Genomic DNA, 21,163 nt, shown 5'->3' on the forward strand with positions numbered 1-21,163 from the left:
TTTTCTCTTAGCACCGAAAGTTGCGAACTTTATCGTGGATGTTCTCTACTAAATCCTTTCAGCAAAAATATGGCAATATTGCAAAATGATCAAATATGACACATAGAATGGACCTGCTATCCCCGTTTAAATAAGAAAATCTCATTTCAGTAGGCCTTTAAGTAGTACAGAATTATATAACAAATAAAAAATTTAAATATTCTTTCTACGTAAAATAAATAACATAACTGTGCAAATAATACAACATGTATCAAACTCAGATAAAAAAATACATTTGCAGGCAGACAATTTGTGATTTCCCTTGCTGGTTCACTGACCTGCCCTATCTTGTCTCTGATTGGCCTGTCCCTAACCAATCATGACTCATCATAGTAAACAACCAACCAATCATGGATGTTTTGATAGTGCGAGCACAGAAGGACGAAGGGGAGGGGTTTAGTAGCCCATGGAGGGGGTGCGGCGTTTGGTAATTTTAACGTGAAATAAATGTTATCGATATTGCCTTAGTGTTTAAAAATATATCCATAAATCTTACAAAATCGTTATATCGCCCAGCCCTACGTGACGATATCAAACAAAAACTTGGCGAGTGTAGTTTTTTTCTGGCACTTTTGCTTTCGGCGGGTCTGAATATAAACTACATCTCCTAGAATCCTCTGCGCAGCACGGACTGCAATGTGGGGGCGTGGAGCGCCATAAAGGGAAGAGAAAGAGGAAGCAGGAAGTGAAGTGTTTTCGACTTCGTAGTAGATAAGAGGAACTGTTTTTCTTAAAAAACGTACATTACTTTTTGAGCTATGTTGCTAACAAACAGAAAAACAAACCCTGGTGAAAACATAAGCTCTGTGGCGGAGGCAATAACCTCCTGCAATGTTCGTCTCGAGCCTTCCAAGCTAAAAAAAGCACCTGCTGCACACCGATGCTACTTGATAAGCTACCATCACCTGGAAAAGATGAAGTTAGCAAAACTAAACATCATTTTGTGACATATTTATTACATTATTAAAAATCAAAGAAAGTTAACTTTTCTGAGAAACCGCATTTTCCATTCTGATATTAAAAACGCCCACAGCAAAGGACATTGCTTCTTACCATAAAAAAAAAAAAAAAAATGGTAAAATGGGTTATACTTGTATAGCGCTTTTCTACCTTCAAGGTACTCAAAGCGCTTTGACACTACTTCCACATTTACCCATTCACACACACATTCACACACTGATGGCGGGAGCTGCCATGCAAGGCCCTAACCATGAACCATCAGGAGCAAGGGTGAAGTGTCTTGCTCAAGGACACAACAGACGTGACGAGGTTGGTAGAAGGTGGGGATTGAACCAGGAACCCTCAGGTTGCTGGCACGGCCACTGTCCCAACTTTGCCACGCCGTCAGGAATCATGAATTGATTCACGTGGACCCCGACTTAAACAAGTTGAAAAACTTATTCCGGTGTTACCATTTAGTGGTCAATTATACGGAATATGTACTGAACTGTGCAATCTACTAGTAAAAGTTTCAATCAATCAATCAATCTTGAGAGACACGTTGGATGTTGCAGCACAATCCTTTTTACTCGAAAATACTTGTTTGTTGAAATAAAATTTAATTACACAATTTTAGCATTATGTTTGTGTTCAATTACAGTAAGTGTGTTTATCATAAACATTTCTGCCTTTTCATTATATACACTTTGGCATTTTACCAAGTCTTTATTTTTTACATAAACCACATTATGAAAGACCCATTCCACCCCAGGCACAGCCACCTGGAACTACTACCCTCAGGCAGATGCTACAGGGTGCTAAAAGCGAGCACCAATAGACTAAAAAACAGCTTTTACCCAGGAGCCATAGTAGCATTAAACAGGCACTGAGTGAGCACAATATGTCCATCATGTCCTCATGTGTAATGTTTACATTTTTTCTATTTTTTCGGACTACAATGTGCAATAATGTTATATGTATGTGTGTATATATATTCATATGCATGCAGATATGCATCTGTGTGGATATATATATACATACATAGATACATCTCTCATCTCTATCTTTTTTTTACTATTTATACTACCATATTGTATATGCACCTTAGGAGGATCTGCTCCAATTTTGTTGTTCTTTGAACCTGTTCATTGCAAAAATGACAATAAAACTCTATTCTATTCTATTCTACATAAACCACATTATCATACTGTGAAAATATCGTACCGTGAGATTTTAATATCGTTACATCCCTATTATATTATATTATATTATATTATATATAAAGGTGTATTAACAAATAAATAATCTCTTTGTGATTTTATTATTCGATACACAAAACTTTGATTAGAGTAAAAAACATATTGGTTTGTAAAATTTGATGTTAGTAGGAATTACAGTATTTTCCCGACTCTAAGGAGCACTTAAAATTCTTAATTTTACACAAAAGTCGACATTGCGCTTTATAACCCGGTAAGCCTAATGTAAGGAATAAGTTTGGTTGGGGGCTTCACGGTGGCAGAGGGGTTAGTGCGTCTGCCTCACAATACGAAGGTCCTGCAGTCCTGGGTTCAAATCCAGGCTCGGGATCTTTCTGTGTGGAGTTTGCATGTTCTCCCCGTGAATGCGTGGGTTCCCTCCGGGTACTCCGGCTTCCTCCCACTTCCAAAGACATGCACCTGGGGATAGGTTGATTGGCAACACTAAATTGGCCCTAGTGTGTGAATGTGAGTGTGAATGTTGTCTGTCTATCTGTGTTGGCCCTGCGATGAGGTGGCGACTTGTCCAGGGTGTACCCCGCCTTCCGCCCGATTGTAGCTGAGATAGGCGCCAGCGCCCCCCGCGACCCCAAAAGGGAATAAGCGGTAGAAAATGGATGGATGGATGGAAGTTTGGTTGGTACATGGTGTAATGATAGTAAAGACCAGTAGATGGCAGTCAAACACAAGAGGTATGTTTAGACTTTGTGGTCTGTGATGGGTCTGAAGTAAAAAACACCAACATTTTAAAAGTTCCATTGAAAATATAGAACATTACACACGGCGCTTAAAAATCTCTCAAAATGTTTTAGTACGACTTTGGTAAGCTATGAAGCCACACCGCTTGATGGATTGTTGGCGCAATAAACATACGAGTATTATTATGGTGTGTGTATAAGGTAAGACATACTATCTGGCATTTTGTTTCACAATGTTATGCAAAAGTAACTTTTTTTACTTTTTGGTAACTGCTGATCTGTATTCGGGATCAGTGTAAATCCTGATAAGTTGCGAGCGTACGCGCCGACGAAGTAGTCGTTATAAAAGAAGAAGCTTATCTTCTTGTTATGGGACATTTATCCTTCGTTGTTGCCATTTCTAATATAAAGTAGTGTAAAGTTCTTACTTATTTCGGTCAGTAAACTAGCCATGAAAGCACTGAAACATACCGGTGTAGTGAGTTTACATTATTCACCCAAGGAACTTTAGTTATTAGAGTTCCGGTTGGACGTTTTTTTTCGACGGGACACATTTCCGGTGTGGTTAAAGTTAAAGTACCACTGATAGTCACACACACACTAGTTGTGGTGAAATCACTCGTTTCCGGATGAGGAGATGCTGCTCCGTTATTGATTTAAGTAAAGTCGGAATGTCATTAAAACAGTTAGCGCCACCTTTGATACTTCTTCCACTCCCGTCCTTGCACGCTACACCGCTACAACAAAGATGACGGGGAGAAGACGCTGTAGAAAGTGAGCCACGTAAATAAGACCACCCACAAAACGGCGCATCTGGAAGCGGCTGTCAGAAAGTGGCTTAAAGATGCAACATTTTGACCAAAGAACCACCATCACATGTTATGGAGACCACAAGAAAGTGTTTAAAAAAAAAATAATAATAATAATATGACTCCTTTAACGCGCCCTATAATCCAGTGCGCCCAATATATGACAAAAAATAAAAATAGACCATTCATCGGCAGTGCGTCTTATAATCCGGTGCGCCCTATGGTCCGGAAAATATGGTAGTTGAAATCTATTTTCCCAGGTTATCTACACAGCACAGAAAATTTCTCACCCACTCCCATCAACTCTACAGCCAAGCTGGTCTTCCCAGAAGGTGAGCTAAGGACTGTCCTCCAGTCCAACAAGTAGGAAGACACCAGCGTCGTCTCGCTGGAGGTGTCAGTCTTGATCAGCACCAAGTGAATTGGGTCGCGAATGGACAGCATCGTTGTTGCATCTGCCATCTTATTGCTTTCTAGGGCAAAACCAAAATGTAATTTCAGAATTGTGTTTATGCATTTACTGCTGGATTTGAACGCAAACAACTCAAACATGTGACAACAGGGCTCGTGTCTGTGTACCTGCGCCATCTGTGTGGATATGGAAGAGGAAACCCTCTTGCAGGTCAGGTTCACAAGCACACGGTACCGGCTTGGAGTGAAACCTCTGATTTCTGAAGTGCAGGAATAACGTGAACGTGGAGCACACCTGACCAGGTAAAGGCTCTGGCTCCTGGAGGTGCTCCAAGAAGGCCTTACCACCAAGCACTTTCAGATACAAGTAACGTCTGGACGGGTCGATACTGGCTACAAGAACAGAAGACAGTTGAGTTGAATTTGTGTTTATTTCGAACATGCATGCATACAACATTATACATCACAATTTCCGTTTTTTCTGTTCAACATGTTCGAAAAGGAGTAGGAAGAAGCAGAGCTTATTTAATCCTAACACTTTTCCTTTACATAGCATTTGCTAAAGCGTTTGTTCACTTCCTTTTCTGAATTTATTCACAACATACTCCATAACTGATAATATTTAAAATAAAGATATAATAGTGAAGTAATTTCATATGGTGAAGTGAATAAAATCATCTAGAAAATTAATGAATGGTTGAAATAAATTCTGAATGTTTATCATGGTTCTTTGTACTTTGTAAATACTTTAAAGGGGAACATTATCACAATTTCAAAAGGGTTAAAAACAATAAAAATCAGTTCCCAGTTGCTTGGTGTATTTTTTGAAGTTTTTTTCAAAATTTTACCGGCCCCGGAATATCCCTAAATAAAGCTTTAAAGTGCCTTATTTTCGCTATCTTCGAAACCACTATCCATTTCCCTGTGACGTCATACAGGGCTGAAAATACAAACAACATGGCGGTTACCACAGCATGATATAGCGACATTAGCTCGGATTTCAGCGGTTTAAGCGATTCAACAGATTACGAATGTATTGAAACAGATGGTCGGAGTATGGAGGCAGATAGCGAAAACGAAATTGAAGAAGAAATTGAAGCTATTGAGCGAATAGCTATTGACGCTATTCGGCCATAGTGTGGGTGTACCTAATGAAGTGGCCCATAGCATGGCTGCCTTATTAGCATCGCCAGTAAAATGTGCGGACCAAACGATCAAGAATTTCGCATCTTGTGACACTGGAGCACCGAAATCCGTCGATTGGTAAGTGTTTGTTTCGCATTAAATGTGGGTATCTGGTTTCAAATGTACATACAGCCAGCGTAAATAGCAAGTTAGCATCGATTAGCTTAGCATGTTAGCATTGATTAGCTGGTAGTCATGCCGCGACCAAATATGTCTGATTAGCACATAAGTCAACAACATCAACAAAACTCACCTTTGTGATTTCGTTGACTTAATGGTTGCAAATGCATCTGCAGGTTATCCATACATCTCTGTGCCATGTCTGTCTTAGCATCGCCGGTCAAATGTGAAGACACTCTGGTACATTCAATGTGGGTCTGGCGGCAGATTTCTTGCCAGTGGTGCAACTTGAATCCCTCCCTGTTAGTGTTGTTACACCCTCCGACAACGGACCCACGAGGCATGATGTCTCCAAGGTTCCAAAAAATAGTCGAAAAAACGGAACATGACAGAGCTGAGACCCGGTGTTTGTAATGTGAAAATGAATATGGCGGGTGTGTTACCTCGGTGACGTCACGTTCTGACGTCATCGCTAAAAGACCGATAAACAGAAAGGCGTTTAATTTGCCAAAATTCACCCATTTAGAGTTCGGAAATTGGTTAAAAAAATACATGGTCTTTTTTCTGCAACATCAAGGTATATATTGACGCTTACATAGGTTTGGTGATAATGTTCCCCTTTAAGTTTGAAGGGTTACATGAAGTGGATCATATTGGTACATTGTTTGATTTATTTGCTTAATTCATTCCATAATTTAATTCCACATACTGATATACTGAAGGTCCTAAGTGTTTTACGTGCGTACAAATGTTTTGAATTACACAGTAACAGTACATAAAAATGTCACAATGAGATATTAGCCATTACGCTGCTTGTTACAGATTTAGTAGCAGTATTTCTTACTTTTTGTCATCTGGATGTTCTGTTTGTCTGTCAAAAGAGGGACACCTTTTGAAGGAGATTCTGTGTCTCCGTGAGAGTGTTTCTGAAAAAACAAAGATATTAGTTACTTTAGTCAAATAATCCATACAATAAAAAGCTTCTTTCTGTCAATCATCAGAGGAATACAATGACTAGTTTCATTATCGAAATAACAGGTAAGATTTTTTTTAAAGCAACCTGTGATAAGCGTATGTCCTTCATCACGTCATCAATAATGCCCCGGCGCTGCAGCGCATTGAGGAAGTCGTCCTCAGACAGGACTCTTTGTGCCGGACCGTGACCCTCCATCAAAGTCTCAGACAGCACCTCACGGATTTTTCCATGGATATCCATCTGATATGCAGAGAGCAGAAAAGGGAAAAAAAATATTACGGTCTACTCCCTTCACTCTTGCTGTCACAAAAAAAGGACATTGCGACTATTATCGGCTTTATAATCCTTCTTTTGCTGTTTAAAGTTCTGTGTAGGTCATTTGGAAAGGGAACACACCCTGCCCTTCAAAATGTAACAGTAATAAGATAACTAGATCAGTGGTACATGTACCACTCAAATGTGAAGACACTTTGGTACATTCAATGGGGGTCTGGCGGAAGATTTCTTGCCAGTGGTGCAACTTGAATCCCTCCCTGTTAGTGTTGTTACACCCTCCGACAACACACCGACTAGGCATGATGTCTCCAAGGTTCCAAAAAATAGTCGAGAAAACGGAACATTGCGACTATTATCGGCATTATAATCCTCCTTTGCTGTTTAAAGTTCTGTGTAGGTCATTTGGAAAGGGAACACCCTTCAAAATGTAACAGTAATAAGATAACTAGATCAGTGGTACATGTACCACTACTGGTATGCGGGCTCCATCGAGTGGTATGCCAAAGAGAGGCTCTAAATATGTATTGTACATACATTGTTGATGATGTTTGTGCATTATGTGTAATGTTACTGTGGACAAAAATATTAAATACCGTACTTTTCGGAGTATAAGTCGCACCTGCTGAAATTGCATAATAAAGAAGGAAAAAAACATATATAAGTCGCCGTGGAGTATAAGTCGCATTTTTGGGGGAAATTTATTTGATAACACCCAACACCAAGAATAGACATTTGAAAGGCAATTTAAAATAAATAAAGAATAGTGAACAACAGGCTGAATAAGTGTACGTTATATGAGGCATAAATAACCAACTGAGAAGGTGCCTGCTATGTTAACCTAACATATTATGGTAAGAGTCATTCAAATAACTATAACATTTAAACGTGCTATACGTTTAACAAACAATCTGTCACTCCTAAATGCTAAATCCGATGAAATCTTATACGGCTAGTCTCTTACGTGAATGAGCTAAAATATATTATTTGATATTTTACGGTAATGTGTTCATCTTTTCACACATAAGTCGATCCTGAGTATAAGTTGCAACCCCGGCCAAACTATGAAAAAAAAATGCGACTTGTAGTCCGAAAAATACGGTATACTTGTTAAATAAAATATCTGCTTTGTTTTCAATGAATGCTTAGGCCTACTACCCTACTGTATTTTAAATGCTGGTCACTATGGTGGTACTTGAAGAGCCAAGTTTTTCCTAAGGTGACACATGGTGAAACAAGTTTAAGAACCACTGAACTTGATCATAAGATAGATGGATAGATAGATAGATAGATAGTACGTTATTGATTCCTTCAGGAAAATTAAAATTCCAGCAGCAGTGTACAGAGTTGAGATCAATTTAAAGAAAAAAGTAAAAAATAAATAATGGGGGTTTAAAAGGAAACAAAATAGAGAAATATTACAAAAAGAATAAAAACAATGGGAATAACAATATAACAGTAAAATAAGAATATAACAAGACAAAGTAGGCAGTAGTGACCATGTTATGAAAACGTATTGCACTGTTATTGTTTTGCATCCCCTGTCATCCTAATACCCCCCGTCCCCCGTCCCAAAGAGGAGTTGTACGGTCTAATGGTGTGTGGGACAAAGGAGTTTTTGAGTCTATTAGTCCTGCACTTTGGATGAAGCAGTCTAGAACTGAACAGGCTCCTCTGGCTACTGATAACGCTATGCAGAGGGTGACTGGCATCATCCAGGATGCTCACTAGTTTGTCCACAGTCCTCTTCTCTGCCACCCTCACCAGTGAGTCCAGTTTCATTCCCATTGTAAAACCGGCCCGCCTGATCAGTTTCTCAAGTCTGGAGCTGTATTCTGCCGCCAGTATTCTGGAGGAGCAACTTGTCATTTTGCTCATGGTCACGAGCAAAGTCGCCAAAATCAATAATGGTGAGTGTGAAAACTATGCATGACCCTTAAGCCCCATCTTTACACAAATAATTAGAAATATCCGTGATTCCTGGTATTGTCACAATATACACAAGCCACCTGGAGAAAACGTATACATGAGCGAACACAAAGAAGATAATACTAATAATAACAAAATAAATGAACAAATTAAAAAGATAGTTTGACAAAAACATATCTGTGAATCTCAGTAAAACTAAAATAATGCTATTTGGTAACAGTAGAAGAGAAAGTCAAACACAAATACAGATGGACGGAGTAAATATTGAAAGGGTAAAAGAAAACACACTTTTGGGTGTAATAATACATGATTCAATTATTTGGAAATCTAATGTAAAAAATATACAACATAAAGTAGCAAGAAACACATCAATAAGGAATAAAGCAAAACATTTTTTCTACCAAAAATCCCTTCATATTCTCTACTGTTCGCTTGTGTTATCATATCTGAGTTATTGTGCAGAAATATGGGGAAACAACTACAAATGTGCCCTTCACTCACTAACTGTTACAAAAATGAATTATAATACATAATGTTGGATATAGAGAACATACAAACCCTTTATTTATTAAATCACAATTAAGAAATTTAACAATTTCAAAGAAAACTATAACCTGCTACCCAAGAATGTACAACAATTCTTCTCAACAAAAGAGGAGAAATATAACCTTAGAGGAATATCTCATTTAAAACATTTGTATGCTCGTACAACACTTAAAACCTTTAGCATATCAGTATGTGGAATTCAATTATGGAATGGATTAACCAAATAAATCAAACAAAACACCAATATGATTCAGTTTAAGAGACTGTTCAAACTACAAGTGTTCACAAAGTACACAGAACAAGAATGATGAACATCTTGAACCCTTTTTTTTTCTTCAGACAAACATTATTTATGTGTTTAATATTTGTTTGCTTACTATAGTATATTATTTTTGTATTATTTATTTGTTCACTGTTCTATTACAGAGAAAAAGGAAATTGGATAAAATTGCTATGTTATGAAAATGGGTAGGATTAAATAAGCTCTGCTTCTTCCTACTCCTTTTCAGATGTGCTGGAATGAAACGACTGGAATTGTTTGATGCAATACATTATATGGTATGCATATTTGAAATAAACTGAAACTGTAGTGAAAATTCACTCATCAGCTGACTAATTTGGGCAAATAGCTGATGAAACAATAGTCATAACATAAATGAGTTGACAAACAGCTGCGATCAAAAGTTGACATGCACTTGTAAAGAACATAATCTCATGGCTATCTTGGGTTTTCAATCATTTCTACAACTCTTAATTTCATGTAATAGAGCGATTGGAGCACATACTTGTTGGTCGCAAAACACATTCATGAAGTTTGGCTCTTTTATGAATTTATTATGGGTCAACTGAAAATGTGTCCAAATCTGCTAGGTCAAAAGTATACTAAATTCTATTTTGGTTTCATGTGACCACATGACATTCTCCCAATCCTCTGCTGTATCATCCATGTATCCATTTTGGTATAAACTCAACTCGTCGTGTTTGGAGGAAGAGGAATACTGAATACCAAGAACACTATACCTACTGTGAAGCATGGGGGTGGAAACATCATGCTTTGGGGCTGTTTTTCTGCTAAGGGGACAGGACGATTGATCCGTGTTAAGGAAAGAATGAATGGGGCCATGTATCCTGAGATTTGGAGCCAAAACCTCCTTCCATCAGTGAGAGCTTTGAATGGTTGACCAAATACTTATTTTCCACCATCATTTACAAATAAATTATTTAAAATTCCTAGAATGTGAATTCCTGGATTTTTTTTTCACATTCTGTCTCTCACAGTTGAAGTGTACCTATGATGACAATTACAGACCTCTGTCATCATTTGAAGTGGGAGAACTTGCACAATCGCTGGCTGACTAAATACTTTTTTGCCCCACTGTATTTCTCGCTATTTTGCCTTAGCCTTGAATGAACACTTGATACATATAATCACAGCAGTATGATGATTCTGTGTATACATTAAAACATTCTTGTTCATACTGCACTAATATATGCTACTTTTAAACTTTCATGCAGAGAAGAAAATCTCAACTAAGTCAATTGAAAGAAAACTGTATTTATTAAAGTTATTAGCAGGTGACTTTTCAAATGATGCTACATATTAGCAGTAATGCTATTTTTGGTAGCAACGCTTGTGCTCCACACAATTCGACATATTCCCGCTTGAAGCCGAACCACCGCCAGACGATGGACCCTGTGCTGTTTTTCTTGGGAATTAATTCTTCCTTCATTTGTTACCAGATTCGCACCTTCTTTCTCTCGCAACAACCTGCTAGCATCACAGCAAACGTTAGCCACGCCGCTGCCTCTCTGCTGGTCGAGGGCGTATACGTATGTGACGTATGACCTGACAGTGTGTGACGTGTGTAAAAATGTGCGCCTGCTTGTCTGTGAGAAGGAGACACAGGAAAGAGCGAGGAGAGCCTAGTGCAGGGGTCGGGAACGTTTTTGGCTGAGAGACCCAAGAATCCAAATATTTAAAAAATGTATTTTCCGTAAGAGCCATATCATTTTTTTTTCAACACTGAACACAACTAAACGCGTGCATTTTTAAGTAAGACCAACATTACTAGAGTATAACAGGGCTTGTATTTTTTGTAATACGTTGATATTCTGAAGCTAACTGTGGAGGGGCGTGGCTTGCGGGCCTGCAGCAAAGCGGGTGTGCCAGGACCGGTCTCGATATCAGCGACAGGTGTGTACATGGCCCACTTAGGCCTTGTTATCTTATCACCTGTCGCTCTGTTATAAGCAGCAGCCGGGATGATAGACAGGGTTAGAACTGGAGCCAGAGCGCGAGCGAGAACAAAAGAGAAAAAGACAATTGCTGGAAAGTAACTGAGAGACTTGTTGAAAAATTAAAAAAAATATATCGTAACCCTGAAAAAGGCTTTCATGTCGGTGCTTGGTGGTCTGAAGAACCCCCAAGGAGGGCAAGCCCTAAAAAAAAACAATAATAAATAAATCATGCAATTTCTTGAACAGGTGCGGTAGAAAAAAGGATGGATGGATTCAAATGCATGAGCATGTTTAATATTTTTAACGTTATTTTTAACATTTTGATTACAAGTGGAATTAGTCATTACTTATCGTGTTAAGCAGCGTCAGCTCAGATTTATCCGAGGGCCAGATGCAGTCATCAAAAGAGCCACATCTGGCTCTAGAGCCATAGGTTCCCTACCCCTGGCCTAGTGTAATGCCCGCAGCTAAAAAAACCACTGCGCGAGAACGTCCACTCGAATATTACGATATAGTCATTTTCTATATCGCACAGAGACAAACCCGCGATTTATATCGTATATAGATATATCGCCCAGCCTTAACTACCACCACCATGCTTGACGGTAGGTATGGTGTTGCTGGGATTAAAAGGCCTCAACTTTTCTCCTCCAAACATATTGCTAGGTATCGTGGCCAAACAGCTGAAATTTTGTATACTTTTGACCCAGCGGATTTGGTCAAATTTTCAGTAGACCCATAATAAATTCATAAAATAACCACATTTTATGAATGTTTTTTTTGTGAACAAGTATGTGCTCCAATCACCCTATCACAATAATAAGAGTTGCAGAAATTACTGGAAACTTTAGAACAGTGTTTTTCGACCTTTTTTGATCCAAAGCACATTTTTTGCGTTGGTTGAAAAAATCCGAAGGCACACCACCAGCAGAAATCAATAAAACACGAAACTCAGTTGACAGTAAAACGTTTTTGTTGCAATTGCTGGATATGACGTTAAACCATAACCAAGCACGCATCAGTATAGCTCTTGTCTCAAAGAAGGTGTACTATCACGACCTGTCACATCACGCCGTGACTTTTTTTTAATTGTTTGCCGTTTTCCTGTGTGTAGTGTTTTAGTTCTTGTCTTGCGCTGCTATTTTGGTGGCTTTGTCTCTTTTTTTGGTATTTTCCTGTAGCAGTTTCATTTCTTCCTTTGAGCGATATTTCCCGCATCTACTTTGTTTTAGCAATCAAGAATAGTGAAGTTGTTGTTATCCTTCTCTGTGTGGACATTGTTGATTGTCATGTCACGTTCGGGTGTAATTTGTGGACACCGTCTCTGCTCCACGGTAAAAGTCTTTGCTGTCGTCCAGCATTCTGTTTTTGTTTACTTTGTAGCCAGTTTAGTTTTAGTCTCGTTCTGCATATTCTTCCTTAAGCTTCAATGCCTTTTCTTAGTGGCACACACCTTTTGTTTATTTTTGGTTTAATCATTAGATACAATTTGACCTGCATGCTGCCTCCCGCTGTTTCCGATATCCATCCATCCATTTTCTATCTACAAAGCGATTAGCACCGGCTGCCGCCTACTGATAAGGAAGAGTATTACACGTTTACTTTGCCCGAGCTCTTGATAACACCAACACTCAACAACAACACATAATTGGCTGATTATAATTACTAATTTGCAAAAAATATTTTGAACCCAAATAGGTGAAATTAGACCATAATAAATTCATAAAATAACCACATTTCATGAATGTTTTTTTTTTTAAGAACAACAAGTATGTGCTCCAATCACCCTATCACAATAATAAGAGTTGCAGAAATTAATGGAAACTTTAGACCAGTGTTTTTCAACCTTTTTTTGATCCAAAGCACATTTTTTGCGTTGAAAAAATCCGCTCTTGGTAACACCGACACTCAACAACAACACATAATTGGCAGACTATAATTACTAATTTGCTAAAAATAGTTTGAACCCAAATAGGTGAAATTAGACCATCTCCCACGGCACACCAGACTGTATCCCAAGGCATATCAGTGTGCCGCGGCACAGTGGTTGAAAAACACTGCTTTAGACAGCCATGACATTATGTTCTTTACAAATGTATGTCAACTTTTGATCACAACTGATGCACACAATAGGTTTTAGCTATTTCTTGCTGTAAATACATAAAAGTTTATGGTAAACAGAGTTTAGAACTAAATACACGACACTCAGAGACGACAGTTATGTGTTATTCACCTTCATCAAATGCTGGTGAATGATTTGCTTCAGCTCGGAGGCCTTCTCCGGAGAAAGAGACATAACCGCGGCCGGGCTCGGGTTAGATGACAGTCCGTTAATGGCAGCCCACTTTTTAAATGTAAAAGCTGTATTTGCAGTGTGACAAAGTGGCGTCTGTGGAAACAAAACCACGCCGAGACAAACTTGCAGTTCAAACAGTCGGCAGCAGGAAGGTGTCTTTGGATATGCCTGACTTTTCCAAAACTTTAACATATATGTTTTAATTATAAGTAACGACGAATCGTAACGGGAAACAACCAAAAATTCCCTTTTGAAGAATTTATGATTAAAACATCGTATAATATTATTTACTCAGGACTATGAGTAGGTCACTTGTTCGTCATGTTCTTCTTCTTCTTCTTTTGTTTTTATGGCGGTTGGCAAGCAACCTTCTGGTGTGCATTACCGCCACCTACTGTAATGGAGTGTGGACCGAGGTGGATCCCTACTCTATATTCTTTTACTTAACCCAGTGTTTTTTAAATATGTGTATATTGCTTTATATCCTATGTTTTCTGAATGCAATCCTAATATATCTCCCACTTCTAACCTAATATTTTCTTTTGCTAACTTATTTTCCAGTATTTCTCTTTCTCTATTATATTTCCTACATTGTATTAAGACATGGTCAACATTTTCTATCTGGTGGCAAAAATCACACAGCCCTGTAGTATGTTTGCCTATCAATTTTAGTGAACTATTTAGATATGTATGCCCTAATCTCATTCTAGTCATAATGTCTTCTTCCTTCCTATTTCTACCCCCTCCTCTCATTACACCTACTTTCCTCTGGACTTTGTAAAACTCTCTACCTTTTGTTTCCTTATTCCAATTATCCTGCCACTTTTTATTGTGTTCTATCTTAATTATGCTCTTCACTTCTTCTTTACTGTGCTTAATCTCCATGTTTACTTCTGTTTTAGTGGTTGCTTGTTTTGCGTATCTATCAGCTAACTCATTTCCCTCAACTCCTACATGAGCAGGAACCCAGAGAAATGTTACCACACCTCCCGCTTTATTTATTCTGTAGATTGCCTGAACTATTTCATAAACTATATCTAGTCTTGTTTCTGATGCTATGTTTTTTATGCTCGTCAATGCACTGCTGGAGTCCGAGCACACGACTACTTTCCTAGCTTTGTTTTCCTCTATCCAGTTAACTGCCATATAAATTGCTACCAATTCCCCCGTAAAAACAGATAGTTTATCACTAATTCTTTTATTCAACACTATATTTCTCTGTGGGATAACTGCAGCAGCTCCTACTTTACTATTTATAGTTTTTGATGCATCTGTGTATATCATAATATTATCAAAAAACATTTCCTCAATCCGTTGTTCTATTTGGTAACTATTTAAATGTCTATTCTTCAGTAACTGCATGTCTACCTTTGGGTTTTCATACATCCACGGTGGTATTGCAGGAATTGGTACTGTAGGGCTCACTTTAATATTGTCAATTTGTGTTTTTTTACATATATCTCCTATTATCCACCCAAAACTATTCATTTTTTTCTTCCCTTTTTCTTGGCAATTTATTAGCACTTGACGGGTTGGATGTCCTTGCTTGGATCCTTTTAAGTTTGCCCAATAAACTGCTGAGAGTTGATCTCTCCTCATGTCCAAAGGTTTTTCATTCATTTCTACTTGTAATGCTGCCACTGGAGTAGATTTAGTAGCTCCACAACATAATCTTAACGCCTGCGACTGGATCGGGTCTATTTTCTCAAGTAGAGTTTTTGAAGCAGATTGATAAATAATGCATCCGTAGTCGATAACAGACCGAATTAAAGTGATATATATTGTTTTCAATGTTAACCTATCAGCCCCCCAATCTTTACCCCTCAAAGCCCTCATTATATTTAACACCTTTTTACTTTTCTCCATTATCTTGCTGATGTGGGTTGACCAGTTAATATTTTTATCAAACCATATTCCTAAATATTTAAAAACTTGTACTTCTTCTATGTTTTCTCCATAGAGTTTTATTTGGAGCTTGTTTTGTATTTTCCTCTTCGTAAAATGTATGACTTTTGTCTTTCCAACAGAGAATCTTAAACCCCAAGCCGTCCCCCAGTCTTGAACATTATTTACCGCTTTTTGAATCTTCTTTTCTATATAATTTGTATTTCTACCTCTCTTCCACATCACTCCATCATCAGCAAACAATGCCACCTCCACTAACCCTTCCACTTCACTAAAAACTTCATTTATCATGATGGAAAATAGTACTGGACTTATTATACTCCCTTGTGGGGTCCCATTTTCCACTTTGTATTCTCTACTATATTCATTTTCTATTTTTACTAATAATGTTCTACTTGTTAAAAAGTCTTTTATCCATCTGTACATTCTTCCTCTAATCCCAATCCTATTTAGTTTCATCAGCAACCCCTGTTTCCACAACATATCATACGCTTTCTCTATGTCAAAAAATACCGCAATTATACTTTCTTTATTTATTTGTCCCTTTCTAATTTCCTCTTCCAGCTGCACTGCTGGGTCATTTGTGCTTCTTGCTTTGCGAAAACCACTTTGGTAGTTTTTTATAATTTCTTTTGACTCTAAATAATATATTAATCTTTCATTAATCATTTTTTCCATGACTTTGCCCAAATTTGAGGTCAATGCAATCGGCCTATAATTTCCTGCCTCTTCCGGATCTTTCCCTGGCTTGCATATTGGAATTATTACAGCTGTTTTCCACTCATCTGGTAATTTTCCTTCTTCATATATCCTATTATATAATTTCAAGACCACTTCTTTGCCGATGCTACCTAAATTTTTGATCATTTGATAACTCACCAGGTCTTTCCCTGCCGTCGTATTTTTAACTTTTTTTAAAATTCGAACCATTTCATCCAAAGAAAATGTCATATCCACAGTGTTGATAAAACTATTATCGTTGTCTTCCTTCATTTCCTCAATATTTACACTAATTGTTTCTTCTCTCTTTTGTTTTTCTACATTTTTCAAATTATCATTACTGTGCACTTTAACAAAGGTTTTTGCTAAAAGTTCTGCTTTTTCTTTATTTCCTACCACACTCCGCATTCCATCTTTCATCACATGATTTTTATGTTCTTTTCTGAGCCCTGACATTCTCTTGATCATTCCCCACACCTGGCTTAAAGGAGTAGTTCTATTTAGTGTTTCACAAAAAGTTCTCCAATGGTGTTTTCTTGTTTTTTTAATAACATACCTTACTCTAGCTTGATGCCTTTTATACTGGATCATGTCTTGGAAATTATGTGTTCTTCTCAATATTCTAAATGCTCTATTCCGTTCTTGTATTGCATCTGTGCACTCTTGTGTCCACCACGGCACTATCTTCCTTCTTCTCCCTATACTATTCCTTGGTATGCTCTGTTCGGCTGCTTCTATTATGCACTTTGTAATATCTGTATTTAATTGTTCAATATCTTGATTTATATCTACTTCCTTTAAAGTTATGTCGGTAATTTCCCTAAATTTCTCCCAGTCACCATGATTATACTTCCATCTTCCTTCTATCCTAGTGCTTTCTGTCCTATGATTTATGTTTATGTGAATGACGATTGGATAGTGATCACTTCCCATTGTGCTGTATTTATTTACTTCCCACTCCACCTTTCCTGCTAACCCTTGTGACACTAGTGTTAAATCTATTGCTGTTTCTTTACCCGTGACGACATCTAACCTTGTTCCCGACCCATCATTCACACACACCAGTTCTTTTTCCTCCAAAAGTGCTTCCAATGTATCCCCATTCCAGTCATCCCTTTCACCCCACATTGTGCTATGTGCATTAAAGTCACCACACCAAATAATATTGCCACTCCAGTGCTCCATTATTGTTTCTAGTTGGTGAATTTCTAATTTCTTGCATGGATTATAGAAGTTTAGTACTTTGTATCTTTCTTTATTATTCCATACTTCTACTCCTACTATCTCTAGTTCTTGTTTTACTTTTAATATTGAATAATGCATATCTTCCTTAATAAATATGGCACATCCTCCTCCTTGCCCATCATTCCTATCTTTACGTATCGTTATATATCCTTTTATTATAAAGTTTAATTTTGGCTTCAGCCATGTTTCTTGAATACATATTATATGTGGTTTATTTTTCATATTATTAATATATCCCTTTAATTCCTGTCCGTTTGCTATCAGACTTCTGGCATTCCACTGAACAATTAACATGGCGTTGGATTGTGGTAACATGACTCGGTCTCGTCTACTCTCTGTAGCTCACCTTGCACCTGTTCCCAGGATAATTCTTTTAAATTTAAAAACTTTGCTGCTGCTTTGACAATTATTTTGATTTTCTCAGTCTTGTTTCTAGCCTGTTCTGTACAATTTATTACATAAGCCAGGAATACAACTAGTTTATCCATGGAAATTCCTGTATTTGCTGCCTCTTGTTTTTTATTTCTTGAACTATTTTCACTTCTGTCCTGTTCTGCACTTTCTTGATTTCTTATTTTAACTGCCTCTGCATAAGTAATATTTCGTTCAACTCTGATTTGCTGTACTTCTGTTGCCTGTTTTCTTATGATGCAGCCCCCATACGCTGCTGTGTGATTCCCGCCACAATTACAACACTTGACCTGTTCATTTTCTCCACATTGTCCATATTCATGCTCCCCTCCACACCTTCCACATCTCATTTTAGCATGACACACACTAGCTATGTGCCCATAGCGTTGGCACTTGAAACAAGGTACTGGGGGTGGCACGTAAGCTCTAACATAGAAGCTTAGATACCCAATCATGATTCTCTCTGGTAGGACCTCCTCTGCAAATTGCACTAGCACGGATTCGCTCTCAGTCTTTTCACCGTTCCTAAATGCCATCAATCTTTTCATCGTAGTGACAGTTCCTCCTTTTATTTCTCTTTTCAGATCATCTAAATTTTCTCCTCTTGGGATTCCTGTCACGACTCCTCTTGCCCCCTTCCGTTCTCCCACTTCGATTTTTTCCTTTATTATTTTGTTGCACAGTTTTTGCAATCGCATTGCTTTGTTCTTTTGCTCTCCATTTTTGCATTTAATCAACAGCCGTCCGTCCCTGAGCACCTTCGCTATCTCCACCTCTCCAATGTCCTTCTTTAATCCCTTAACCAGAGTCATCAAACTAATGTCATTCATATCTTGGTTTGATTTGAATGTATAAATTATCTTATATTCATCCATCATAACCCTTTTCCTCTTATCAACCTCTTCATCGTCTTCATGCACTCTTTTAGTACTCGCCTTTCCTTCACTCCCTCCTCTCCCCTTCTTTCCTCTCTCCACTCTAGTCCTATCCATTTCCATACTATCCTCATACATCCCGTCACTATCCCCTTCCATCTCGATCCAGTCACAAAACAGCTTATGCTCAACCGCCAAAACAGATTTAGATACTCTCGCCGCCGCCAAATTCACTCCAAATGTTTGGTAGTTCCGCGTCTCTCCTTTCGCTGCGGTCCTCGCGCCACCTTGTTCGTCATGGTCTGCGACGTGATCTGAAAAAGGACCCTTTTGGTGTTAATTGTTTTCAAAACTTTACCGACAATAAACATAAATAACAGTATGGAGTCTTTTCAAGTGGTGTTTCTTTTTGACGTCAAATGGCTACGTTGTGTTTTGTTTAGAGGCGCTGTCTTACATATAGAGTAAACGCTGCATTTGTTGCTGAGGCCAGGTTGGGGCGCCATAGACATATCATAAGTAGACGCAGCATCGAGTGCTAATGCCTACTGGCGCTGACGTAGACGCGGGGCCGCCATCTTGGAGTGGTGATCCGCTCCACTCAGTGCAATTCATTTGGCAGGAGCATTTTGATTGATTGATTGATTGATACTTTTATTAGTAGATTGCACAGTTCAGTACATATTCCGTATAATTGACCACTAAATGGTAACACCCGAGAAAGTTTTTCAACTTGTTTAAGTCGGGGTCCATGTTATCAATTCATGGTACAAATATATACTATCAGCATAATCATCACACAGGTTAATCATCAAAGTATATAAATCCATCCATCCATCCATTTCTACCGCTTATTCCCTTTTGGGGTCGCGGGGGGCGCTGGCACCTATCTCAGCTACAATCGGGCGGAAGGCGGGGTACACCCTGGACAAATCGCCACCTCATCGCAGGGCCAACACAGTTAGACAACATTCACACTCCCATTCACACACTAGGGCCAATTTAGTGTTGCCAATCAACCTATCTCCAGGTGCATGTCTTTGGAAGTGGGAGGAAGCCGGAGTACCCGGAGGGAACCCACGCATTCACGGTGAGAACATGCAAACTCCACACAGAAAGATCCCGAGCCTGGATTTGAACCCAGGACTGCAGGACCTTCGTATTGTGAGGCAGACGCACTAACCCCTCTGCCACCGTGAAGCCCAAGTATATATATTGAATTATTTACAATCCGGGGAGATGGGATGTGAATGGAGGAGGGTATTAGTAAAGGGTTGGAGTTGCCTGGTGTTGTTTTAGAGCAGTTTTGAAGGAATATAGAGATGCACTTACTTTTACACCTGTTGGGAGTGCATTCCACATTGATGTGGCATCGAAAGAGAATGAGTTAAGACCTTTGTTAGATCGGAATCTGGGTTTAACGTGGTTTGCGGAGCTCCCCCTGGTGTTGTGGTTATGGCGGTCATTTATGTTAAGGAAGTAGTTTGACATGTACTTCGGTATCAAGGAGGTGTAGCGGATTTTATAGACCAGGCTCAGTGCAAGTGGTTTGACTCTGTCCTCCACCCTGAGCCAGCCCACTTTGGAGAAGTGGGTTGGATTGAGGTGTGATCTGGGGTGGAGGTCTAAAAGTAACCGAACTAGCTTGTTCTGGGATGTTTGGAGTCTAGATTTGAGGGTTTTGGAGGTGCTGGGGTACCAGGAGGTGCAAGCGTTATCGAAAAAGGGTTGAATGAGAGTCAAACTACTTCCTTAACGTAAATGACCGCCATAACCACAACACCAGGGGGAGCTCCACAAACCACGTTAAACCCAGATTCCGATCTAACAAAGGTCTTAACTCATTCTCTTTCTATGCCACATCAATGTGGAATGCACTCCCAACAGGTATAAAAGTAAGTGCATCTCTATATTCCTTCAAAAGCGCTCTAAAACAACACCTCCAGGCAACGTCAACACTTTACTAATACCCTCCTCCATTCACATCCCATCTCCCCGGATTATAAACAACTCAAATGTACTTCTAATGTATATACTTGTTCTTATGCTATCTGAACTCACTATGTTCTCTGCTTACTGTACATATCCCACTAAGCAAGACCTACACTTTTTCAATGTCCACATTTCTCTGTTGATGCAATTGTTGATGACTGAAGTACTGATATCAACCAAAGCTCTTCATCCCACCCCCCGGATTGTAAATAATGTAAATAATTTAATGTATATACTATGATGATTAACCTGTGTGATGACTGTATTATGCTGATAGTATATATTTGTACCATGAATTGA

General features: G+C 38.6%; 1 protein-coding gene across 3 annotated transcripts in view; it reads right to left on the minus strand.

The window, feature by feature from the left end:
- cep76 (centrosomal protein 76) overlaps positions 1-21,163 on the minus strand; it is a 180,896-nt gene that overhangs the window by 15,968 nt on the left and 143,765 nt on the right. Inside the window, exons 1-6 of one of the 3 annotated variants that reach the window (XM_061916565.1) lie at positions 19,159-19,319; positions 13,653-14,026; positions 6,518-6,673; positions 6,302-6,383; positions 4,321-4,545; positions 4,032-4,214 (exon numbers count right to left, since the gene is read on the minus strand). In XM_061916565.1, coding sequence (XP_061772549.1) covers positions 4,032-4,214; positions 4,321-4,545; positions 6,302-6,383; positions 6,518-6,673; positions 13,653-13,907 — 901 coding nt within the window. In that variant the 5' untranslated portion in view covers positions 13,908-14,026; positions 19,159-19,319. Of the gene's footprint in view, positions 1-4,031; positions 4,215-4,320; positions 4,546-6,301; positions 6,384-6,517; positions 6,674-13,652; positions 14,027-19,158; positions 19,324-21,163 lie in introns of those variants that run through there. The other 2 variants (XM_061916567.1, XM_061916566.1) reach the window with 2 other exon arrangements.

Source organism: Nerophis ophidion, linkage group LG11, assembly GCF_033978795.1.
Source record: "Nerophis ophidion isolate RoL-2023_Sa linkage group LG11, RoL_Noph_v1.0, whole genome shotgun sequence".
Taxonomy (NCBI): domain Eukaryota; kingdom Metazoa; phylum Chordata; class Actinopteri; order Syngnathiformes; family Syngnathidae; genus Nerophis; species Nerophis ophidion.